The 27,230-nt window shown below is 38.8% G+C and overlaps 1 protein-coding gene across 1 annotated transcript in view; it reads left to right on the top strand.

Moving 5' to 3' along the window:
• The window catches only part of Ano5 (anoctamin 5), a 137,751-nt gene that overhangs the window by 103,105 nt on the left and 7,416 nt on the right, over positions 1-27,230 (top strand). The window contains exons 10-22 of the mRNA XM_013350251.2: positions 388-503; positions 5,773-5,907; positions 6,626-6,731; positions 6,828-6,888; positions 7,906-8,057; positions 9,019-9,093; positions 11,416-11,638; positions 13,171-13,340; positions 14,278-14,375; positions 17,953-18,083; positions 22,360-22,565; positions 24,636-24,814; positions 26,632-26,737. Of these exons, the coding sequence (XP_013205705.1) occupies positions 388-503; positions 5,773-5,907; positions 6,626-6,731; positions 6,828-6,888; positions 7,906-8,057; positions 9,019-9,093; positions 11,416-11,638; positions 13,171-13,340; positions 14,278-14,375; positions 17,953-18,083; positions 22,360-22,565; positions 24,636-24,814; positions 26,632-26,737 (1,758 nt within the window). The remainder of the gene's footprint in view (positions 1-387; positions 504-5,772; positions 5,908-6,625; positions 6,732-6,827; positions 6,889-7,905; positions 8,058-9,018; positions 9,094-11,415; positions 11,639-13,170; positions 13,341-14,277; positions 14,376-17,952; positions 18,084-22,359; positions 22,566-24,635; positions 24,815-26,631; positions 26,738-27,230) is intronic.

Raw genomic sequence — 27,230 nt, 5'->3', positions numbered from 1 at the left:
AGAACAACAAAATTCTTGAATTTGTAGGGTATAAAATGTCACTTTTTATCATCAACCTTCACTTGTGTTAAACTTGAAGCTGGGTACTCATGCCCACCGTGCTCAGTCATCTTCTTCTCCACAGTTCTCATGTCCACGTAATGCTCTAACAGGTTAGCAGCTGTCGTGTAAATGGCACTTCATTTCCTGGGCCAGATTCATAAGTAAATCACCCTGACTATGGTTTCTTAGGAAAATGTTAGCAAATGACTCTATATTACTGGAGTAAGAATTAGAAGTCAATCAGCAAAAGATGCTGTCAGTTTTGTCCACCTGTCCAGAGAGGCTCCCTCCCCATCACCTGGGTCTCTCATGTTCTCCTCTTACACTCTCCTTGACTGTGCACAGGGCCAGTACTGGAAGCCATCCAGGACTCCTTCTCACATCAATGAGAGGTACACCCTTCACCAGAACTGGGCTCGGTTTTCCTACTTTTACAAGGAGCAGCCTTTAGATTTGATTCGGTAAGTCATTGTGCGTCATGACCACAGGAAACCTTGCTCAGTGCCCTTGCTACCCACTGTGTTTCCCAGCCGCTCTCTTTGCTATTGATTGTTCATTTGGAAGAAGATACTTGTTGCCACCATCTAGGAAAGGAAGGATGCAGCATGACTATTAAGGATCAGGACCTACCCAGCTTTTAGCTAAGCTGTAATCAGTCTAGTTCCTGCCTTGTACAAGCAGCTCCCACTTGGTCACGGCACTGAAATGCTGTGTGGTGCATCTTGTAATGTGGCAATGATGCTTTGTTTTCCTTTGAAAATATAAAATATATGTCTACATTTTAGTTTAAGTATATATACAAAGTTCGTTTTTTTCCATCGTAGAAGAACTTAGAATACAGGAGAAACTGGTCTGTGAGTTTGGATGTGTTCATCTCAGAGATCTGTAAAGATATTGGTTCTATAATCTCAATCTTTTTAACATGCTAGCAATTAATGCAAATAGGTGACAGAATCAAAGGATATATGTGGATTTTTTAAATTATTTTTTATTTTTTCTGTGTATCTGGAATTGTTTCCAAACAGGAATGATAATAAAAGCGAAAGCTCATAAATAGACTTACGTATGATAACGATTTGATTTTCAGCAAAGGGAACTAAGAAGTCCATGTGAGAAGAGGCAGTATAAGAGTAAATGACCCTGGTGCAGGTGATGAACACACAAGATGACAACAAAAATGCAGCCATGAATGTGGGCAGGGGCTGTAAAATTGGGATGGAAATCAGAAAGGAAAGTTAATGGTACACATATGAGCTTGCCAAAGAACGAACAAACAAAATGGATGAAAATTAAGATGAGGGACATGGTTGCAGCCTAGTGTTAAAATGCTTGCTTAGTATGAAAATTACACATGCTCAAAGGTTTAGTTGTTAGCCTGTGTTTTTAAATTTATTAATCAAGTGCACAGTTTAGTAAAAAAACCACTTTTTATGCATCTTCATTTTATAAACAATAAATTCTCATTTGATCCCATTTAGGAAATAACTCAACAATTTCAGACATAGGGACTATTTTATTAAAAAGTATAGGTCTACAGGCCTTTTAGGAGTTTAATATCAAGAAATATTATTCTTGAAATTTGAAAGGGAGATGAAAGTGGTCATTTTAAATTAGTCACAAAGGTCATCAAAGTAACTAACCATGACCTGATCTGAATAAAATCCCATTCAGTGAGAGGGAACCCATGCTCAACACTACCTAAATGGCCAAGAGCCTGAGATTAGGTAGGCCTGGAACCTAGGGGAAAACTAACTACTACTACTGTTCTGCTAAAGGAACACAGCAATAAAAATGACTCCTAATGGCATCTGCTGAACTCATAGACCAGTGTCTTACTTGGCCGTCATCAGGGAAGCTCCCTCCTGCAACAGACAGGAACAAATTCAGAGACTCACAACTGCACAATGTGAGAGACCTTGAAACACTCAGTCCAAAATAGAGTGTCTTCCTCAAATCCCTCCCCTCAGGATTCAAGGAACTCTGAAGAGGCAAAGAGATTGTAGAAACCAGAGGGGGTGGTGAACACCAAGAAAACATGGTCTTCTAAACACAACAGAACACGTATGAATTCAGAGACTATGGCAACCTACAGAAGGCCTGCACAGGGCTGCCCCAGATAAGGTTCAAGAGTTGACATGGGAAACAAGTCCCCATCCCTAACCTAGAACTTATATCCAATTGTATCAAGTATATCACAAAAAAATAGTTTCTTCTAAGAGAGTTTCACTGGGTTTACAAACCATACTTAAGGGCAGGCCCCAGGCTTGGCAGTAAGTGGCCAACACAGAAAAAAAAATGAGCTCTATGGTGTTTTGGGAGGGTTTCAGTAGTGCAATGTTTTGATAGCATTTTTTACTGTTAGATTATTTATTTTTACTGTACAGGTCTTTTGTTGATAGGTTATGGTTTCTGAATTAGTTTTTATGAATATTCTGTATGTGCGTCAATGTCTACAGGTGTCTCTTATGCTTTTCCTTTGGCTTTTTTTTTCCTGTCTGGTTTTTGCTATTCTGGATTGTTTTTACTTTATCTTATTATTATTTAGATGCCTGTTTGTATTCTGACAGAGAGAGAGAGAGAGAGAGAGAGAGAGAGAGAGAGAGAGAGAGAACACAGAAAGGTGTGTATTTGGGTGTGTAGGGAGCTAGGGAAGATCTGGAAGGAGTTGGGAGAAGAGAACCATAATCAAAATATACTATATGGAAAAAAATTCTATTTCCAATAAAGAAAAAAAGAGATTCCATAAAAGAAAAACAAGACAAAATCCAGGTTTTTAATATATTCAGTTTCTTCATAAATTCCTAAGAATTCTTGTGTTTGTAGCAACTGTATCTCCTAAGATGGATTCTGTGAAGTTTAGGAAAAAAATATAAAAATATAGGTAACAAAAATTAGAATGTAGAAAGAAGGACATATAAAGTTGTAATCCTAAAAACAAGAACAAACTACCAACAGCCTTTTTAGCAGCTTAAGGATCAATTATCAGCAGAGGATCATTTCATTTTATAACTGGCTGTTTTGTTTACAAGAAAAAAGCATCCCATGTCTCTGGATGTAGTCTCAGCTAGCTGACAAGCTTTGGTGCCCCACAGAGTTTTTATACTTTTCTTTTTTCTGGAATGAAGTTTCCTGGTTTACTAGACTTTGGTGGTCTGTCCCCATCTATGCATGACCCCGTGGACCCAGCATCCTGCAAACATTAATAATGTGAAAGCAGAGCAAATAGAATATATTCAAAAATAAAACACTTAGGAGTGAACCTGGTTCCTCTGAGGGAATAGGCAGGGACCAGAAATCTCAGTTGGGCCAGGCGTGAGTCTATAGTATACCATTACATGGACAACATTTTGTTATCCGATTCAAACATGGATACCTTGAACAGACTGTTTGAAGAAATAAAGATACTTTTACCTAAATGGGGATTGCAAATCACTCCTGAAAAGATTCAGAAGGGAGATTCTGTTAATTATTTAGGTTATAAAATAGGTTTGCAAAAAATTAAGACACAAAAGGCACAAATTAGGAGCGATCGCCTACGGACTCTTAATGACTTTCAAAGACTGTTAAGAGACATTTCCAGTCTACGACCAGCTATTGGGATAACACCTGATCTAATAATTCATTTGAACAAAACCTTGGATGGTGATAAAGATTTAAACAGTCCCAGAGAATTAAAAGCTGAAGCAGAAAAGGAACTGACAATGATTGAGGAAAAATTACAACAGGCAAATGTGGACAGGGTGAATCCAGAGCTAGATTGTATTTTTGTCATACTACCATCAAAAATTTCTCCTACAGGAATTTTAATGCAGAGAGATGATATTATCTTGGAATGGATCTTTTTACCACATAAACCAAGTAAGAAACTGAAAACTTATGTGGACAAAGTCTCTGAGTTAATTATAAAATCCTTAGTCATTAGAGAAATGCAAATCAAAACAACTCCATCTTATACCTGTAAGAATGGCCAAGATCAAAAACACTGATGACAACTTATGCTGGAGAGGTTGTAGGGAAAAGGGAACACCTCTGCATTGCTGGTAGGAATGTAAGCTGGTACAACCCCTTTGGATGTCAGTGTGGAAATTTCTCAGAAAATTAGGAAACAACCTTCCTCAAGACCCAGTAATACCACTTTTGGGTATATATCCAAAGGATGCTAAATTGTGCCACAAAGACATGTGCTCAACTATGTTTATAGCAGCTTTGTTTGTCATAGCCAGAACCTGGAAACAACCTAAATGCCCCTCAACTGAAGAATGGATAAGGAAAATATGGTAAGTTTATACAATGGAGTACTACACAGCAGAAAAATAATAACAGCTTGAATTTTGCAGGAAAATAGATGGAGCTAGAAAATATTTAGAGCAAGGTAACCCAGACACAGAAAGACAATTATCAGATGTACTCACTCATGGGTGGTTTTTAAACATAAAGCAAAGAAAGCCAACCTACAAACCACAATCCCAGAGAACTTAGACAACAATGCAGACACTAAGAGAGACACTAAGTAGAAAGTAGAAAAAGACAAGATCTCCTAAGTAAATTGGGAGCATGAAGATCTTGGGGGAGGATTGAAAGGGGGAGGGGAGAGGCAGGGATGGGAGCAGAAAAAAGTGTAGAACTCAATAAATATCAATAAAAAAAGTTAGTACTTAAATATAATGCAGGTGTTTATTGTAATCCCAGCATGGAGGAGACCGAAGCAGGAGAATTGGTTAGAGTGCAAGGCTAGTCTAGGCTACACAGTGAAACTGTCTCAAAAAGGAAAGACAGAAAGAAAAAGAGAATATTAGTGTCTTTTTGGTGATCTTGATGTTGTGTAGTATTACAAAAATTGCTTTATTCTTTAATAAAATCTCAGAGAGATGCAGCAGGGTCATTGACATTTACTGTGGGGAAGTGTCAACTGCTGATGGACTAGGGACTGACACAGACAACATTGTGGGAAAAATAAAAGCAAACTGCAAAAATGTTTATCAGCACTGAAAAGAAAACACAATACACACAGAAACATCTATTTAATTAGAAAGGTTTCAAAAGCTGAAGAATTAATGTGCGGCATGAGAAATCTGTTTAAAATCTGCTTAAATGGTCTCCATGGGAGGTAAGAGCTATGTCCCTCTTGTTTGCTCACTATTGTCTCCTCCCAGGGCAAACTTGGAAGCTGCAGGTCACCATTGTAGTTCTCAAAGTATTAAGTAGCAAGCTTTCAGACCCTAAGGGCAGTGAAACCTGTGAGAGGTCTCAGCCTGGCGATGAGTTCTCTAGGAGGAGAGGGCTGTCCGCAGGTCTCTGAGGGTGTGCTCCGCTAAACCTGGCCCTGAGTACAAGCAGGTGTCGGAACAACACTGTCAACCTCTCCACTCTGCTGCAGTCATGCCTGAGTGCCATCAGAACACCCGGTTCCACTGTGGAAAGAAGCGGGGCAATCGGGCAGACTATGTCTGTCTCTTTAATTTGTCAATTGCTACAGGATGCATTTCCTTATTAATAACTTAGTATGTATTTGTTCACTATTTAATACTGTACTTTAAACACATGGAAGTTTTAAGATGCATGAGTTCTCAATATGATATTATTTAAAGTTTAGATTCTATCATGATGGCTTCCTTCTTCCATGGGCTATTTCTTTTCATCTTTACTACTGTAAACTTGCCTGCCAGTGTGGAGCAGGGCACCTGGCCCATAGTTGTTCTTCCAGTCTCTGATTCTGTCTCTCGTTCACAGGAATTATTACGGAGAAAAGATCGGTATCTATTTTGTGTTTCTCGGATATTACACAGAAATGCTGTTGATTGCGGCTGTGGTTGGCTTAGCCTGCTTCATCTACGGTTTGTTATCAATGGAAAATAACCAAACTAGGTGAGCACAAGAGACTGGCACACATAGAGACTGCCTCGGCATAAGCTTCTGCAGCCTCCTTATTTCCTCACATTTACCTCAATGTTTCCTGTGGCCACAGGCAGTATTTTCAAAGCAGACTCATGTGTAATGCTTCTATGTGCTGAGGGCTTTATGGAAACTGCCTTTTGCTGTTGTCTTGGCTTTTATTTCATTTATTTTAACTTCATTTATTCTTTTCATTGTTGGAGAATTTCATAATGCATACAAAGTGTTTTGATCAGACCCACTTCCGCCTGCTCAGTTCCTCCTCAGTGTTCCACCATTTTCCTTCCCAAGTTTCATGTGTTCATTTTAAAACATAAGTCTGCTTGGTGTTGACCTCACGTGCATGCATGAAGGACTATGTTCTGGGGCATGTGGCCTCACTCCCATTCCCCAGCACCAGCTATCGACTGTCCATAGCTCTTCTGCTATTGTGAGACCACATGACTCCTCATTCCACATCCATCTTAATGTTGTCTGACTCAATCCTGTTTGGGTCTTCAACGTCAGGCTGCATTTAAAAATGTACCCTAAGGAGTCTGTTTCCTATACTGTAACTTCCATCAATATAGAAACCTTTGCTTTGTTCCCACTTTTGTCCTGAGTGGACGCTCACTGAACACTCCGTCTGGTGAGAACTGCTTGGATGTTTCACTCCAAACTGCATTGCTTTTTATCTGACTTCTCTGGGCAGCACTGAAATCTGTGACCCTAACATCGGAGGTCAAATGATCATGTGTCCACTTTGTGATGGAGTCTGTGATTACTGGAGACTCAACACCACGTGCCTGCATTCGAAGGTAAGTGTGCCGTGGGGCGGGATGGAGACTGGCACTTCCTTCTGGTGCTGACGTCTTTCATATTAAGAGGGTTTTATGATGGTATTGCCTTTACAGTTCTCCCATCTGTTTGATAATGAGTCAACCGTGTTCTTTGCCCTCTTTATGGGGATCTGGGGTGAGTACAAAGTCTCCTCCAATTTTGGTTTTGGTTTTGTTTTTTTTTTCTGTGTTATGACCATTCATGAATTTATCGCATTTTGTCTAATCTGTTGTGTAATTTGTATAACTGCCTGTTTGTTTGCTTGTTTTCCTTTTACCACCTGAAATAGCTCTGGAATAATATTTTCTTTTTTGAGACAAGATCGCATAAAGTGCTGAATTCTCTGTGTAGCTGAGGATGGCCTTTATCTCCTGCCTTTGCCTTCTAAATTCTGGGATTAGTAGTGTGTACTGTGGCACAGAATATAGATGTTGCTGGGAATGGAACCCTGGAACGGTTTCTAGTCCAGCACTCTACCCACCTGCTAAAACAAGTATCTTTATATATTTATATAACAACTTTATAAGAATAAAACTTAGCATGTGAATTTGAGGGAAAAATTGTATATACAACTTAAAAGCTTTACTACATTTTTATATGACTTATATTTACATATATACCGAACTTTTAAAGACATTCGATTTTAGCTGTTAATGCTGGAGATGCCATTTGATGGGTTGGATGTCTTCCCATTACAGTTTTCATTTGCGGTTGTTTGATCACTAGTGTTTTTAGTATTTGATAATTGGACCAACAAACATGATCTCAGCATTTCCAACTGGCAACATGTGAAGTGCTTTGCAAACAAAATGATTGAAAGCAGACATGGACATTTCTTTCTGAAGATTTATTCTTATTGGTTTCAATTGTATGTGCCCCCAATCACGAGCATGCGCACGCCATATGTGCACATCCGGTGCCCAATGAGGAAAAAGGTCATTGGATCTCCTTGACCTGGAGTAAAGGTGGTGTGGCCACCCAGAATGGATGCTGGGTACGGAACTCAGATCCTCTGCTCGAGCAGCAGGTCCACTCCACTGCAAGGCGCCCCTCCTGCCCCTAGGGTTGCTGCCTTGCAACTTTTATTTGTCAAACAAACTTTTGCTTGACTGTCTATTGATGGCTCCACCCTGATGCTACTTTCTACTGTAGTCACACTGTTTTTGGAGTTTTGGAAACAGCGACAAGCCAGGCTTGAGTATGAGTGGGATCTGGTGGACTTTGAAGAAGAGCAGCAGCAGCTCCAGCTGCGGCCCGAGTTTGAAGCCATGTGTAAACGGAAGAAGTTGAATCCTGTGACGAAGGTACAGTAGCTATGGAGTGGGAGCTTGCTTCAGGGGACCCTCTGCTATCGGCTGCCCTGGAATAGTCATGGTTCGTCTATGTGCAAGTAAATTCACAAAATTTCTATCTTTTCTGATGTATGCATAGTCATATATCTGAAAAAGTTCAAACCTATTTACAAATAGAAAGCTATAGTTAAACCCACAGGGGGAACTGCTACTCAGCCTTGCGTTTTCACCCCAGAGATGGGATTTTCTCACATGTATCCTCAGGCCTGCTATCACTGGATTATTTCTAAAGCAAATGCAATGCATCACAGTCTGAAATGTGCGATTTTTGCTACTAGGTGAGAAAAGATGAAATAGAAGACAGTGTGTGTGGAAATGAGTTAATGGGTTAAAGGGTATCTGTGTTAAGACAGTGGATTTATGAGCGAGAATTTTATTTGAGCGAATTTCTCTTCCCGTGATACTTTTGCACTGATTGCCTGGGAAAGACACTGCATTGGAAGTGAGAAGTGTCTACATTTTCAAATCTTTAACCATCAATCTGTCTGTTCTTGACTAAGGCATCTTGTAACATCCATATACTCATTTGAAAGTGAAATATGCTTTATTAGCTTCATAGGCTTGGAGCCACTATGTGCTATGTGGAAGGCAGTGTGTTCTGCCTCAAGCTCTCTGTCTTCTGTAGAATCCCATCCTTCCTTGAAGGCACCCTAGCAGTAGAACTCTCAAGATTCTTGTCACAACGTAGGGATGAGCCAAATATCTCCTAATTGTGACTGAAATGTCATGCCAATGTGCAGCATTTGGGCTCTGGTGGCCTTCTCTTAAAGAAGGAATTACTTTCCATGGGCTATATAATGAGAAACCCTTTGTGAGGTCTCTACCTTTAAAAAGTGCCTTGATTTTTCTACTGTAATTTGGAGTCCCAACTGTGAGGCCAAAGTGTGACTTTGTAATTTCTCCAATATTGCAGGAGATGGAGCCACACATGCCCCGGTGCCATCGCATCCCATGGTACTTTGTGTCAGGGACCACAGTGATCTTTGGGGTAAGCACCATTTAGGAAACTTTGACCATTTCTTTAGGACACAATTCTTTATGAACCACAGTATCTCCTAAACCCTGTCTGCATCAGCTCTTGGATCATTCCTGCAATGCCCCATTCTTGCTATATTGCATATTTCTCTTATACAAACATGACAGAATTTACATAGATTTTTTTTCCCCAAGACTGAAGTTTGTAGATAGATGTGTGGGAGAGTCCTGACTTCCCAGCTTGTTCCCGTTTGTATCACTGACTGACACCTGGTACCAAGCAGAATGTCATGTTCATCATTGCAGTCTTTGGTTAATGTTGTCAGCATCACTCATTCCCTTAAAGTATCTGTGCCTATGACGTGATGAACTATTACTACTTTCTCCTTGAGACACAGACTCAAATCTGAGGAAGACAGATCTATGGGGGGAGACGTTCCTCTCCGTATCTATAGCTAATATATTTATCCACCACTGTGACTTTTTGTCTTTTCCTTTCTAAATCTGTGTACTGGTCACAGTTGGATTTTATTTTTTTTAAAGATTGATTTATTTATTATGTATACAATGTGCTGCTGGCATGTATGCCCACACACCAGAAGAGGGCACCAGATCTCATTACAAATGTTTGTGAGCCACCGTGTGGTTGCTGGGAATTGAACTCAGGTCCTCTGGAAGAGCAGACAGTACTCTTAACCTCTGAGCCATCTCTCCAGCCCCACAGTTGGATTTTAATCTTGGGAAGAGGGATGGGGGTGTTGGACTTTGAGAGAATGTGATATTGAGGTGTAAACAAATTAACTATTTTAGAGAGTGGTTTAACTCTCTCCAATGTGTGTGTCTGTGTGTGTGCCTGTGTATGTGTCTATGTGTATTTCTGTGAGTCTGTGTGTGTATGCGTGTGTCTGTGTATGTGCATGTGTCTATATGTTTGTGCATGAGTCTATGTGTGTGCGTCTGTCTCTGTGTGTGTCTGTATGTGATTCTGTGTGTCCGTGTGTGTGTGTGCATGTGTCTGTATATGTGCGTGTGTCTGTATTGTGTCTGTGTGTGTATATACTGTGATTTTTAACAGCTCTTATTAAAATATTTCTTATATCTTGAAAGAATTAGTTGGGGTGTATTTTCTTACCTTACATGACAACTTGTAGAAGAAAAAATGAATAAAAGGGAGACAAATAGGTACCGTGGGATCAATTCTGAGAAAGGAGCTTGGAAGCACGGTCTCAGAATGGCTTTTCTGTTTTCATTTTCTTATCACTTAGCACTCAATTTGATTTGCTTCCTCAAATTTAGAATCAAGTTTTACAGCCATTGAATCAATATAGACCCACAGTGGTTTACAATATACAATGTATACAAAATTGATTTGGAAACTACACAATGTTTGGTCAAATTTTTCCTGAAGGGGGATTCATTTGTGGTTACATAGTCTCTGGTTCAGGCTTATATTTTATTTTCTTTATAACATTAAAAATAAATCTATATTGATAACTATATTCTAGATAGATAGATGAAAGATAAATAGATTGATAGATGGAAGATAAATAGATTGATAGAAAGATGGAAGATAGATAGATAGATAGATAGATAGATAGATAGATAGATAGATAGATAGATAGAGAAGATGAAGGGTCAGCAGATAATAGACAAACAGACAAACAATCGAATAGATAGACAGACAGAGGATAAATGATAGATCATAAACTTACCTCAAGAGCCACACCAAAGCATACCAAGCCAGGAGTAGGATTCAAAAATACGGCTGTCATTTGTAAACACAGAAAATGAATTTAAAAGTTGAATGTAATAGTCACCACTCATATTACTAGGATGAAATAACTGTCAAGAATCAATTGAAAAGAGTTAATTGGTTCAGAGCTCAAGGACATAGCCCGTCGTGGCGAAGAATGTGTGGCAATGGGAGCTTGAGGCAGCTGGCTACATTGATTGAGAATCACAAAGCAGAGACAGAGAGAGAAATGCCAGTCCTCAACTCAATTTCCCCTTTCAACCTATCCAGATCCCAGGCACAGGGAGTGGCCTAGCTCCCAGTTAAGATGGATCTCCATCGCAATTAACCTATTCTAGATAACTCACTCACAGATGGATCTCCTGTTAAGTTGACAGCGTTTTCCATCCCAGGCGATAATGGTTTTCTCTAGTTTGTATTTAACCCATAGCAATCAAATGATTTTTTTCCAGTTTTTTTTTTACCTTGTGGTGTCTTATTTGATGCTTCTGTGGTAAGAGTAGATGCTGTGCTTAAGCAGCTGCTGAGCAGCATAACAAAATGGGAAAATAGCGCATCCCGTGGTTCTCGCTTCCCCCTCAGATGGCTCTCCTCCTCAGCAGCATGGTGTCCATCATTGTGTATCGCCTGTCAGTCTTTGCCACTTTTGCCAGCTTCATGGAAAGTGAAGCCACCCTGCAGAATGTGAAGAGCTTCCTCACCCCCCAGCTGGCCACCTCTCTCTCTGGATCATGCCTGAACTGCATTGTCATCTTGATCTTGAATTTTTTTTATGAGAAGATATCTGCCTGGATTACAAAAATGGGTAAGCTGGCCAAAATTCTGAGAGTGATTTAAACACAGGTTTTAGCCAACACTGCACATCCATCTTTGGACCCTCTCCGCAACTGACGAGCAAAATTTCCCGGCTGTTTTGTTCTTTGAGTAGATCCGCACTTGGTTTTTAATTCCTTAAGATCCATATTCAGTTACTTCACAATGGAAGCAAGAAAAACTGTAAGACTCAGGACACCTTGGGCCATTTTGAGGGCTCTTATCTCAACATTCCCTGGGCGGAGCTAGCTGAATTCTGATCAAAATCCACACCTTACTAGAAACATGGGATAATCTGGTTTTACATTTTCTTCATGGAGGATATTTGCTTCTAGAAATAATTCTGAAATAGAAAAAAAAAAAAACCAAAAACGAACAGAGCAGCTTTTCCTCATGCATAGCCCTAGAATGTGGTGCCTTTCTGTCTATGTAGCATTTGTTACAACCCAGATTATTTTCTTGGTAAAGTTTTTAAATTTCTCCTGAAGTGAGAAGTGCTGGGGTCAAGGGTAAAGGACTTGAGCAAGGAATACTACAAAGAACACGCGTGCTCCTGCTCCCACCTTGAACAAGTTAGAGAGAGACAAAGCTAGCCATGTATATAGCAGTAAGGGGCATCCCTTCTCACGGCTCCACACAAAGGCAAGCACCAGGCAAGCACTGCCTGGAAGCAGCCCTTGCATCGTCTTCAGATTTTGAGTTCTCAGTCAAGTTTACTTTTTCTCTGGGTAAAGTGTTTAAAAATACATCAAGAATTATGGCTCTATTCAGTGAAAATTGTTCCGAAACTCCTACCTGAGATGTTTTTAATAAATTCAAGTGAGCTTCAGCAAAATGGAAGTTATCTGTGTCTTAGAATATTTTGTTCTCCTGAAAGTGTCATGGAGTGTCTGCTCTATGGGGAAATTACAGACTCCTGATAGGAGTGTATTCCCTTACTCTTAGCACTCCCCAAAATGATCTAGGCGTTGGGGAGAAATTAATTCTTTTTTATCTTTAGAATTTGTTACATTGGAAACCATGACTGCATTTTAATTAAGGAGAAAGAAGGCATATATTATCTCTGTCAGCATTTGTAGGCAGAGTTTAGTGCATGGGAAGAAAGTAGAATGTAGTTAAAAACCATCTCAGCTCTGGACATAGTTCTCAACATAAGCTTACCTGGTTTACACCAGCTTGACCATTATGAGAGGAGGTAGAAGCATGATGGGATTTTTGTTAGTGTTTAGCAGTGATGGCAAGGAGCACTGCCCATTTTGTAGAAACCCCACATTCAGACTGTCTTATACCGAGAGCAGCCCCACCCTTGAAATGGAGTAACTGCTTCTGAGACTCTGTCAGCCATGGGATCAACACAACATGAGCAACAGGAAGCCAGCACAAAAGCACAGCTCTTCAGCATTGGTCAGCTGAGGTCAGCTAGAGGAGCATGTTTACACACTTTGGAATGGCATGCCTAGATGTCCACTTCTAAGTACAGCATTCAGGAAAAGTCCATTGATTTCTGGTGGTTTCTCTTGGCAGAAATTCCTCGAACTTACCAGGAGTATGAGAGCAGTCTCACTCTGAAGATATTTCTCTTCCAGTTTGTGAATTATTACTCAGCTTGCTTTTACGTGGCCTTCTTTAAAGGGAAGCTCGTGGGCTATCCTGGGAAGTACACATACATGTTTAACTTATGGAGAAGCGAAGAGGTAAGGTCTCTTGTCCAGCTCAGATTTATAGTTTCAGATAGTTAAGACTTGCCTTTCTCCCTAGTACTAACTCAGTCATTGTCAAGTTGTAGAAGTCTAACTGATCATCAGTCTTATCATCTGTTAGATGTTTCATTCCCTTTGAGCAAGAACTTATATGGCACCAGTCTTGCTTGGTTTTCTGTTGCTATGATCAAATACCCTGGCAAATGGAACTCGTAGGAGAAAGGACTTATTTCCTCACTTCAAGAGTGTAGCTTATCATGGCAGGAAAGTCAAAGCAGCTGGACACATGGCATCCAAAGTCAGGAATCAAAGAGCAATGAATGCCTTTGGCTGCTCAGCACCCTTTCTCCACTTACACAGTCCAGGGTCCCATCAAGAGAATGATGCCACCCACAGTGGGGAGGTTTTCCCACTTCAATAACTCTAATAGAAATGACCCTGCATAGGCATGTCCAGATGCTCATTGCCCAAATGATTCTATTACATTCTAAAAGGGTAACAGTTGACAGTAACCATCCAAGAGTCTATGATCTGTTCATAAGACATAGAACTTTTTTTTTTCTTGAAAGCATCCTGCAAAAGGTCAAGAGTCAAGAAAGGGCTTTTCTATGGCCCATGACACATGACTGATAGTTTTCAAACTGTTCACATGAAAATTATAGCACCTTTTGATCCTAGCACAGACATAAGTATTCAGAATTTTTTTAAAACTCAGAGTCTGTATTTCCATCACAGTCCACAAATGGGTGTGCTGCAGTTACCCTGGTAATCCCACATGATTTGTGGACTGAATGGCTCTGGAATATCCTCATTGCCTCTCCTGACCATATTATAACCTCTTACTATACCTTCTTGAGTTTCTGACATTCCAGGTGTTGCAAAATTCTGTTTCTCCTCTTTCTCTGTTTCCTCCTTTCTTGTTTCTGAATAGTGTGATCCTGCAGGCTGTCTGATAGAGCTGACAACCCAGCTAACCATCATCATGATTGCAAAACAGCTTTATACTAACATCTATGAAGCCTGTCAACCGTATGTATGGATGGGAACTTTTTTTTCTGTCATGGTATCTTTTTCAGAAAATGTCTAAGCAAACAGGAACAATTTGTGTTTAGTCCAGAGTGCAGAATGCCTCTGGGAATAGAGATTATGCAGTATTTATTTAATTGCATGGCCATCAAGGATTTTCTTCCAGGTCTGGAGGTGGTGCACGCCTTCCAGGTCTGGTGGTGGGAGTCAGAGACAGGCAGATCTCTGAGTTCAAGGGCAACCTGAACTACACAGTTTCAGGATAGCTCCACTACACAGAAAATCTCTGTCTCAAAACTAAACAACAGAAAAATTTTTCTTCTTTAGTTCTGTCCTTTAGTTTTATTTTTGATTGACAAATAACTCTTATGTTTCCTCACTTGCATGTACATATTTACTGATTGCAATGCAATGTTTCCATGAAGGATTATTTTATGTGTTTTTGAGAGGGTCTTACCACATGGTATGGGCTGGCTTGGAACTAATAACTCACAGAGATCCAACAGCCTCTGCTTCCTGTAGTGTTTGGGATTAAAGGCATGAACCTTAAAACCTGTGGCACGTTCAAGTGAATATTTCTGTTGTTGAGTGAAGCTATAAAGATTTAACTGAGAATCAATACAGTAGATCCCTAGGAGGATATTCTGCAAACTGCATGTTATACTTTTGTAATTTAAAAATTTTAACATAAAATGTGTGTATTGTTTGAGAATCTCATGCGTGCATACACTGTACTTTAATCCTATGCAGTCTACTCTGCCCTAACTCCTCCTCCATCCACTGCTCTCCATCTCCCCAGCCACTTCCCACTTCCTGGTCTTTCTTTCACTTTTCTTTGGCTGTGGTCCACTGAGGTCAGTTAATACTATGCGTGTTCTCATGCATGTGTGGTCATCCACTAAAGGGTGGTCAGCCTACCAGGGGCCTCAGCTTTCAAGAAAACTTATACTTCCTCTCCCAGAAGCCATCAGCTATCAATAGCTACTCATCCATTGGTGGGGGCTCATCACCCCCCGAAACACACTCACCATGCACTTCATGCTGGAAGGTTGAGTGCCTCAATCTTGTGTGCAATGGGCACAGCTGTGAGTTCCTGAGTGCAACAGTCCCATCATCTACAGAAGACTCTGCTTCTCCCTCACATAGTCCTGCTGACCTCTGGGGTTTACTGTCTTTCTTCCATCTCTCGGCAATACTGCCTGTGCTTTGGGATGCTACGTATATTTGTTACTATGAGTAAAAGTTGAACCTTTGATTTTTGTTTTATAATTCTTGCATTATGCTGTGTAGTCATAGAAATACTAAAGAACTTAGGTCATTTGATGAGGGAGGAGTTGCTCCCTCATCCAAAAGCACAAAAATCATGAATGTATTGTATATATTTAGTTAGTGTGTAAATACACTAACTAAAATACCAGCTCATATTACACATCAAAGGAGCATTTCTTCCAAGGAAAAGAGAAAGGATAAAAATGGTTTCAGTTTGTGTTGGGGATTTTCACTGTGTAAGAAGCAGTTTGAAGTCGGGTTGGTTTTATTTCCTATTTAATACATAAAATTGAAAACACATTAATGGCGATAAGTGGTGTTTTCTGGGTTGGAAGTCACAACATAGAAAAACTATCCTATGCTGACAAATGCACATAGTTTATTTCGGTGGAAACATCAGCATTGTTGGCTGTATAGATGAGCAGATTCTAAATGTTAGCTGGGAGGTCAAGAAACTAGAAAATTAAAATAGAGGAATTGCTCCATTTAATTTTAAAACTAACTATAAAACTTTATTAATGACAAGAATATGAAATTGGAAACAAGCTGGTTCTATAGGTAATGGGGAAATGAAGATGTCAAAATCTGTGATCTGTGCAAACATGACTAAATTATTTTAGCCTGGTTGCAAAAGTATTAAAAAAATAAAACCAGTAAGCATTCATGTTAGGAAGTGTTGAAAAAAATCAAACATCCATACCAAAATATAAAATTGGGGACAAACCTCAGTTATTCAAAAATAGCTCCAAGAATATCTTAGGTACCAAAACTGATTTCAAGGAGCAGAAATAGAGGCAGCCAGCCAGTAGACCTTTGAAAAACTGCTCAAAGAAGACAGGCTCCACCTCTCCCCTCTCTGTGGATCCTCCCACCCTTAAAAAGTTTTATTTTGTTTTCTTTGTATTTCAATTTGGATGTGCGCTATATATAAATATTCATTTCAGTCCACAATGGATGCAGCTGTCTGTGATAATGCTATTTATCTGTTAATCCATTTGCTTGTATGAACTCCACCTCTTTGGGGTCTCATTTGCCTAATTAATTAGCATGAAGGGACAGCTCTCCTTCTGGGTGTGATTCCTTTGCAGGGGTTCCTGCGTGCGCTTGTTCCTGCTGTTTGATGCCTGTCCCACCTGACCGCTTCTCTGTTTATTTGCACTAATGCTTCACAAGCTTTAGCTCCAAACTTTCCTTTGTTTTCTTCCTTTCTGAGAATATGTGTGGAAAATACTTTGTCTTATCACAGTTTTAAATAATCTCATGAGGTTGCTCAAACTTTGATTTAACTGAGGCATCTCCATGTTTCTATTTGCAGGGCTGTATTCTTGAAGTCACCACGAGGTGGAGCAAGGCCACCACCTCTACATTGTGACAGCCAAACCTCCCTGCAAAATCACTCTGACTGGGAGGCACTGCTTTAAATGCTTCAAAAGGGAGAGTTTGAAAGTCAGGTTGAGCATCCTGGTATTATTTGGTCTCCTATCTTTGGTAGAATTTTTTCTTTTTCTTTTTCTTTTTATAAACCTATGAATGTGTTTGTTTGGTTTTTTTTTTCTTCCATTTCCAGAACTTAGCGGGTGAAGCGGTGATACTCTCTGTTTCATAACCTCAGTGATTGTTTTATTTCATTTATTTGTTTTTATTCATGCTATTCTCTTGAATGTGGTCATGTACATTTTCACTTCAGTTTTTATTCCAAATGTCTTTACAGCAACAAGGAATCTCTATCTTGCTGGATGCTTGCTCACAGTGTGCATCTTGATTTCATGAATGTATTTGATACTAAGTGCTATTGGGTTTGCATTAAATCTGCCAGCATGTCTATTGTGTTGGTTAATTCTAGTTAAACAACAAACTTTTACTTTGGCTCAATTCTACACTATCATAATCTCCTTGTATGGTTTGGACCTTGGCCCGAGGTTTGTAGTACTATTGCACTTACTCAGATAAGCCTCTGCTCTTCGTTCATGTACCGTCTCTATTATGTCCAATGTCTCACTTCTGCAAGTGTTTTCTGAGCAGTGGTGCAGAGATTGTCCATTGCCCCGGCCCTGCCCACCTTCTTCACATGCTTTGTCACCTGGACTGCCTCTGAGTGAGTGCTCTTCTTGTCAGCAGGGAGAGGCAGAGCCACTTGCCTTCTCCTCACCTCCCTGTGTGGCAAAAGCAATACCATGTCTTCCTTTGGATTTCATCTTTTATTGAGCTAGTTAAGGAACTCAGCCTCTCTTTCTGACCATTTCCAGACTTACTTGACATACTGGCCCTCTTACTTCTTTCTTCAAGTATCAACTTCTATCATTTCTAACAGCTGGGTTTTTAATTGGTGGAGACGCCGAAGAGCCAGGACCAACTCTGAGAAGCTATACAGTCGCTGGGAGCAAGATCATGACCTTCAACCTTTTGGACAACTTGGGCTGTTCTATGAGTATTTGGAAACAGGTAATTTCCAAATATGATTCTCAGGCAGCAATAACACTGATAAAATGAATAGTTTTTATCTCTTGCAATTTCCTTCTGTCTTATGTATCATAGATGTTTAAATTACTGAATAAAAAGATAGATGAATGGATGGATAGATGATGGCTATATGGATAGATGGCAGGTGGATGGATGATGATAGATACATGAATAGTGGCAAATGGATTGATGGATGGAAAGGTGAGTTGTATATATCTAGGTGAATAGTGGGTAGGTAGATGAATGGATGTGAGTATAGATTAATAGATGACAGATGTACACACACGAATATTGAGGGAGGAAAGATGGATGGATGTATTGATTGTGGAGAGATGTATAGACAGCAGGTAAATATATATACAGATGGCAGGAATATGATATATGGATAGCAGATGGATGGGAGAAGATTCATGGCTATCTATGGAAGATAGGTGAATGGATAGATAAATGGTGATTGGATAGATGGGTAGATAGAGAAAATGATTCAGTTTTCCTTCATCCCAGTGATTGAACAGAGATGAAACACTGAGGTGAGATCTTAGAGAATCAGTGCTCAGGCTGTTTGTGTGGTCTACCAAGGGCATTTCTGCTCATCAATATCCCATGATATGCTTTGGTGGAACTATAACGGGCACTTTATGTACTTATTATTAAGACCCTGGTGCAAAGAGAGAGATTATCTGAACACCATTAAGTGATTAATATTTTAGATATGCTATATATTTTATCTTAAAATCTGTCAGTGTAATAGAAAACATTTTTATGCTTCATGATAAACCAATGTTACTATAGTTCACTTTATGTTGTGTGGTATTAGTTGGGTAATACTATGCACATTGTTGGGTAAAGAGATGGGAATTCTTGTTTCATGCAGCTCACTATGCAATTAGGTAATTCTTGCTTTATAGGATGATAAAACACTGTATTTTCTCACTGTGGAGGATCTGAATAAATGTGTATTCACAGGCAGGGGAGCTTAGTACTGACAGAGATGCAAAATATCATTTATAACAAAATTATCTTCAGTATCTTGAGAGCCAACCAAGACTTGGTTTATACTGAAAACTCTCACACATTCTTCTAGTCATGAAATAACTATACAGTGAACTGATTGCCTGACTTTTTTTACTCTTGGTTTTAAAGATACTGAAATCAAATACATTAGTTTTCTAGGTAAAGATCTGAGACTAACACCTTGAAACACATGCTACCTCTTCCTCAGAATAGTTATAGTTCTTTAAGAAAAGAGAGGAATGGAGTAATGTAATTGGAGACTGCTCATTTGTTTCCCAGTGGCTCAGACCCAAATAATCACACAGAAACTGTATTAATTACAACACTATTTGGCCAATGACTCAGGAATATTTCTAGGTAGTTTTTACATCTTAAATTAACACATTTCTATTTATCTTTGTAATACCATTAGGCTGTGTCTTACCATTAAGTTTCCAGAATCCTCCTTTGGCAGCTACATGGATTTACTCTGCCTATTCTCTCATTATATTTCTGTTCAGATTTCCCATCTGGCTATATTCTTCCATGCCACAGGCAAACAAGCTTCTTTATTAACCAATGGTAATAAAACATACAGCATAAAGAGAAGAATCCCACATCATCTCCCCTTTTCTGTCTAAATACAAAGGAAGGTTTTAACTTTAACATAGTAAAATTACATAAAATAAAACATTTACCAAGCAAGAATTATAGTCACAATATTTCTTTTTGACTCTGAAGTTTCAGTATCTAGTTTATCTCTTATCATAACTAAGGAAAACTATAACTATCTAGCCTTCAACTTCATCAAAGACCCCAGAAGGATATAATATTACCTAAGTAAACAGAAAGTACATTGGAAGCACTTTTAAAACTCTGAAATTGACAGAGATATCTTGTTGCCTGGATAGTGTTCTGAAGTTCTTCTTTAACATTGGGGCATCCATCTTCAGCCTACAGTCCCATACTATCCAACAGACATTTTCATGAGGCAGGAAATTTGAAATATGGTTCTGTTTATGTTGGCAGTTTGTCAGTCACTTTCTTTTGTATCCTGAAGAATCTCTAGCAGACTCTTTCATGAAGCAGAAACCCTGAAAGACTGTCATCTTATTTAGGCAAGTTCAGCAATCATTTTTCCATGGGTCCTGCATGTCCAGTTCATACAGCATACCATCAGGCAGTTAAGGTAAGAGCAGTTTCTTGCCCAAATGACTAGCCTTGTCACATTAAAGGCAAATTCCATAACAAGTTTTTTAATGCTCATCAACCTCTCTGAAGTAACTGGTGCTTCCAGAAGCAGATATGTCTCACTGTCAAAAAAGTCTAAGTTCTTACAACATTTTAAATGCCATATTCTGTAGGCCTTTGATAGGTTTTAAGAATACTTATCCACCTGAAGTATATTTCTGTACATCTAGATAACCTAACTAACATGACTACAGTTTGACTCTTATAGATGACTATTTATTAATCCATAATTTTTAATTATACATTACATTTTAAATGAGCTGTATAAACATAATACCATAAACAAGAGTAGGAATTTACATATAACAAAACTGACCTTAAACTTGTATCAATAAACCAAAGTCCATACAAATGTAAAGGATTTATTTCCATATGATATCTCCCCCCTTTTTATAGAAGGTGATTGACTGTGACTATTTAACCATTTATACCCTTCACCTTTTAAATAAAAACAAACATTTATAAATAATCATTTTTGGAAATAGGGCATAGTTTTCTCCAAACTGCTTCCTGCTGTTTGTTGGGTGAAGTATTTTTAGGATTAGTGGAGACCTTCTGGGGGTCTTATTCAATCAAACCACATTAGCTTGGAAAGAATCCACTGGTTCTCATCTTCTATTAAAACAAAAGCAGAACCTCTTTTCCAAAGTAACACACCCTTAGACTCAAATTTTGGAGTCAAGATACCTTTAAAATATATATATTGGTTTAGTATAGAAGCCTGTACAATTATATGTCTCTCTGTATTTAGCTCATTCATGGTCAAAAAATTTAAAGAAAACACAATAATATATATATATATATATAATTCAGACTCTGTGTATTTTCACTCTTTACATGGCTTTTTTTTACTCTACTTCTTTTAATATTTATTTTATTATCATTACTTCTTTACTTTCACTGTCTCCTTAAAGACTTTGTTTTTCTAAAACTATTACTTTTTATAACTGTCTATATACTTTTCCCCTCTCTCCTAAGCTTATGTACATTTTTTAAACACACTGTATCCTATTGAGAGATCTTTCATATCTGAATCTGTCCTATTGTATATCTATGATCATTTTCTGACCAGGAACACCTTTTTAAAAAAATGCTAAGCAGGCAAGGCCAGGACCAACTCCACCACCCTGCCCGTTTGCGCCACCCAGTTCAACATGGTGGAGGCATATTCAATGCCTCTGTGAGCCATGCTTACCAGCCAACCTTCAGGGACACAGTGAGTCTATGTTATGATTAAGCAATTTGTAACACATTATTCACAGACCCCATTTAAGTACTCCATAATAGGACCAGCACAAGCCAGGAAACCAGCTCTTAAAGGAGTTGCACATTTTTTGCTGCTAATGCTGAGTCAGGAAACCTTCTCTTAAAGGAATTGCACATCTACTTGCCTCTAGCAGAACCCACCTGAGAAAATACTACTATCTAGAAACCATACTTAACTCTGTGTTTTGTGTCTAGAACTCCTTCCCAATCTCTCTCAGGATTTATGTGGATGTAGTTGCTCCACATTGGAACCATTTGTAATTGGAGACAGCTTATTCATTTCCCAGCTTCTCAAACCCAAATAATCACACAGAAACTATATTGATTACAAAACTGCTTGGCCAATGGCTCAGGGATATTTTAGAAAATTCTTTCATATTAAATTGGCCCATTTCTATTATTCTATGTATCACCACAAGACTGTGGACTACTAGTAAGTTTCCAGCATCCTTCTCCTTCAGCAGCTACATGGCATCTCTTTGACTCTGCCTATTGTCTCTATATATCTGTCTTTGGATTTTCTACCTGGCTATATTCTGTCCTGCCATAGGCCAAAGCACCCTCTTTATTAACCAATGGCAATAAAACACATTCACAGCATATAGAGGGGAATCCTGCATCAGACTAGTATAATTGTACACGTCATAACAAGCAGGTGAAAAGAGAGAGAGTGAGGTTCCAAGTGGCAGGGCTAGGCTGAATGGCCCTTCATCTCTTTGGTAATGATGGGTGACCTGTGTTCTTTCAGTTATCCAGTTTGGGTTTGTCACACTGTTCGTGGCCTCTTTTCCCTTGGCCCCCTTGTTTGCTCTCATAAACAACATTATGGAGATCCGAGTGGATGCCTGGAAGCTGACGACTCAGTACAGGAGACCTGTGGCTGCAAAAGCTCACTCCATAGGTGTCTGGCAGGACATTCTCTATGGAATGGCCATCATTTCCATTGCAACTAACGTAAGTGCCTCTTTCCATGGGATGACTTTGCTCTTCTTTTTGCTTCTGTTGGGGTGGAGGATTGTGAATGATACCGGACTCAATCCTCATGGGCACCAATTTCATCACAGAGTTGATTTCTAAGGACAAGCCACCTGAAACTTTACTTTCTGAGCAAGAACAATGACAAGAAAATAGTATTTTCTAATTGAAATTTCATGATGTTGTTTTACAGACTTGCTAATCTAGGTAGAAAATCAGTGACAATGTAACATGTATGAACAATGGAGTGAAAAATTGATTACGCACAAATATGTAAAATATAAAGAATACCTATTGGGGGCTGGAGAGATTGCTCAGAGGCTAAGAGCACTGGCTATTCTTCCAAAGGTCCTGAGTTCAATTCCCAGCAACCACATGGTGGCTCACAACCATCTGTAATGGGGTCTGGTGCCCTCTTCTGGCCTGCAGGCATACACACAGATCGAATATTGTATACATAATAAATAAATAAATAGAATACATGTTTACTTACTTTTACTTACAAAATGATTTTTGAAAACTAAATCTCACAAACACTACTTTTATATCCCTTAATCCATCTAAAATTGTTTTATCAATTAAAGGTTTTTTGAGATAATCAAAAGGAAATTTGACACCTGAATATTTGTGGTTTATTTTAGAAAACTTTATATAAAGGAAACGTGGCTGAAAATGTGGAGCTTAAATATGGTGGGAATATAAAGAGATGTGGAGCACAGTTACAGAAAAATCCATGGCTGGAAATGCTTTTTAAAAACTAAGACAGGAAAACCTAACCTAAGTATGTGACTTCAGTCACCAAAGGAAAACACATAACTAAAAGCAATAAAAAAAAAATTAAAATAAAATTATTCATAAATAGTCAACTTAGAAGATAAAAGGGTAATTAACACAAATACTGAGTTAGTTTGTTATAAAGACATAAAACAAAATAATGCCAGGTGGTGGTGGCACATGCCTTTAATTCTAGCACTCAAGAGGCAGAGGCAGGTGGACCTATCAGTTAAAGGCCAGCCTGGTCTACAGAGTGAATTTCAGGACAGCCAGGACCACACAGAGAAACTCTGTGAAAAAAAACATACAAACAAAACAAATAGACAATAAACAAGAACGAACAAAACACCGAAACCCATGAAAACAATAGACTTCTTTTTAGCAGATTGTAAAATTTTGCTTGAAATGACCAGTTACTAGATATTTAAATGTTAGATTATTAAAGAATCAATGGAAATGCCAAATGTATTCATTGACATAGAAGTAACAGAAAAGTTTTTTAAAAAAATATACCATAAACTACACAGGTGCCAGAGTTAGACAGATGGTTTTAAATGCACTCATGTGGTCTAGAATAAACAAACTATTTCTGTGATCATTGGGCTTAAAAAGAACCATAACACCCCCATATAATGAAGTTCTGAAATTAATTGTTCTAAGCTACAAGAAAAATGTCAAACCACACTCTTTCCTTTTATTCATCAGCCTATTACTGACACAATACACATACACAAGCACAGACTCACACAGATGCACAGAAAGACACAGTCATAAATACACACTGGTACATTCATACATCATTATACATCATTCATACCTACATATACATATGGTCACACATAAGCATGTACACACAGATTTTACAGATGTATCCAGATGCTCACAAATACAAACAGAAACACACGTATAGATGTGAAAATACACAGAGATACAGACATATGAATTCCCCTATTTCCCCACCTGTCTCTCTCCCAGCCCACACAAGGGAATTTAAGAACAATGAATGTGTCGATCAAAAACATGAGTCATAGCAAGGTCAAGGAGAGAGAGCATGTTTTGGGGCAGCAACTACACACAGGTTCAATTCTTAACTTAGCTATTCTGTAGCTATGAAATTTTGAAAATCAGTTCCAGACTACCTATGTGCCTTCAAAAGTTTTAGAGTGGTGTTTGAGTTACCTCGTGTTCATGTGGCTCATGGAAGTGGGCTTGCATACAAGTCAGACTTTGTGCACTGGACTGGGCTCATTGTTGTTCTTTCCCTTTATCCATCAGGCCTTCATTGTTGCCTTCACATCTGACATCATCCCACGGTTAGTTTACTTCTATGGCTACTCAAGCAATTCCACAGAGCCCTTGAGTGGATATGTCAATAACAGCCTGTCAGTGTTCCTGATAGCTGACTTCCCCAACAACACAGCGCCCATGGAGAAAAAAGACTTCACCACTTGCAGGTCTCCTTCTGTCTAGGCTTTAGTTCTATACTTTTAATGTTTCTCTTAAATTATCTTTTTCCTGATGTTTGTCTTGTGGTGTAAAAGGTTTACTTGATACAAGGCATTTCCTGGGTTAATATCATATATCATTTCTGGAATTCATACATTGTATGACCTGACAGACTATACAAAAGGAAGTAATATTATGGGCCGAGGTCATATTGTTCTTAAATAGGTTTCTTAGTTTTAAATTATTTTTGAAAATGATGCTCACTAACTAGGATAGGCTTCCTGGACTTGAGCTATAACATCTATCACTCAGTATGGTTAATTAAGTGAATTTTACCATTTATCCTCAGAGAAAGAAATAGAGAAATAACAATGTAATAATGGGACCAGTACACCAGCCATCATTCCACTTAAAGATTTTCTTTAGTGTAGAATGTGTGAGTGGTATTTGTGAATTGTTACCACACCCAGTTTATCATGTTCTGTGGGGATCTTTATACCATAGACTATTAAAACAATAGTCAGTAAGTAGGTGGTTAGATAATAGAGATATTATAGATTATAGATCACTGATGGAGATATGCAGGTAGTTGGGTAGATGATAGATAGATAGATAGATAGATAGATAGATAGATAGATAGATAGATAGATAGATAGATAGATAGATGAAAGAGGTAGATGATGAAGATAGATTGATAGATATACATGTAGAGAGAGAGTTGATCGATTGTAGACATACATGATAAAGGTAAATGATGCACATATATAAGATAAAGATTGATGAGTAGAAGATAGCAATAAATAGGTAGATTGTATTGATATATGCATGGATAGATTGATAGGTAGAAATAATTTATGACAGACTGATGATACAGGTAGATAGTAGATCATAAATAAATAGTAGATAGATAACAGACAGACCGATAGACATGTGCACACGTATGTACACAAAAAATCTTGAAAATTGACTTCATCCTCATATTAACTTCTCACTTTGGGATTCCAACAACGAGAAAGGAAGCCATTTCAGAATAGGACAAAAACACTGATCTATGGCACATTTGGATAGGAAGGAATCATGGCACAGTGTTTAAGACTGGGATCCCTGGTGTCTGATCTCTGGGTTTCAACCACTTTCTAAAAACTAGAGTGAGTGATTGAAGAACACCATGTCTAGTGAAGGGAATCACCTGAAAGCCTGAGCATGAGAAGAACACAGAAAGAGAACACTGCCTTGTCAATACATCTGAAAGGAAAAGGCGTGTCCAGGAAACAGAAGTGGTCCACATAGCATAGCGAGTTGGTTGGGTCAGATAGGAGGAGGATTTCTACAAAATGCCGTCATAGCTTGGTCTCTCACGGAAGAAACTGAACTAGACCAAGGAAGTTTTCCTGGTTTATGTCCGCTTAGGTAGGTAATATGGGTAACTAGCACAAGCCTGGAGCTGGAGAACAGAAAAAAGGTTTAACACTGTTGCTTTGCTGTGACCTGAGTTTGTACTCAACTTCAATCTAAGAGAAATGGTAAAAGTTTATTCCAGGTCTGTTCGTGAAACTTGCCCAAATGTCATCTGTCATTCTGTCTACCTGTCATATATATTATCTATCTAAATATCACAGATTATCAATCTCTCCATCTATCTCCATGTCTATCTGCATATCTACCTATCATCTATAAACTAGTTATCATACGTATCTATCACAGACCATCTCTCTGTCCATCTATCTACCTGTCTACTATCTATCACATCTATGTGGCATAAATCATCTCTCTCTATATGTTTCCCTATCCATGTTCATTTTTGGTCGTATTCTCTGTTTTGTAGGTACAGAGATTACAGGAACCCTCCTGATCATGAGAACAAGTATGTCCATAACATGCAGTTCTGGCATGTCCTTGCCGCCAAGATGGCCTTCATCATAGTGATGGAAGTAAGCTGACCTGACTCTCCCACATCTCTTTCATCTCACCCAGCTCTTTTGTCACTCCCCGAAGCAACTGTTTCTAAGCACACCTGTTACCAGGAAAATAGCACCCTCTTCTTTCATTTGAAGGAATTACTTGTTGTCATAAGTTGCAACTCCACTATGGGAGCTTGGTATTCGCTTACAACTGGTAAAGGTCCCTTGGCAAGAGAAAAAGAAAGGACAAGCCTGACAAAGTCAGGAAAAGGGTGATTTGTAGAGCACCTGTTCCAAAGGCTCTGTTTCAGCCATTCTCATCATCTAGCCTTCCTTTGTTTTTACCTTTGACAGATGAACCTGATATTCATCAAAATATGTCATTGGCTTAAGGTAAATTAGCTACTATCAGAGCTGGGATTTGGTGGCAGGCAGATCTCTGTTAGTTCATCAAGACCAATCTTGTCTACAAGAGCTAGTTCCAGGACAGGCTTCAAAGCTACAGAGAAACCCTGTCTCAAAA

This window comes from Microtus ochrogaster, chromosome 22, assembly GCF_000317375.1.
Source record: "Microtus ochrogaster isolate Prairie Vole_2 chromosome 22, MicOch1.0, whole genome shotgun sequence".
Lineage (NCBI taxonomy): Eukaryota > Metazoa > Chordata > Mammalia > Rodentia > Cricetidae > Microtus > Microtus ochrogaster.
This window is presented reverse-complemented; position numbering and strand designations above follow the sequence as displayed.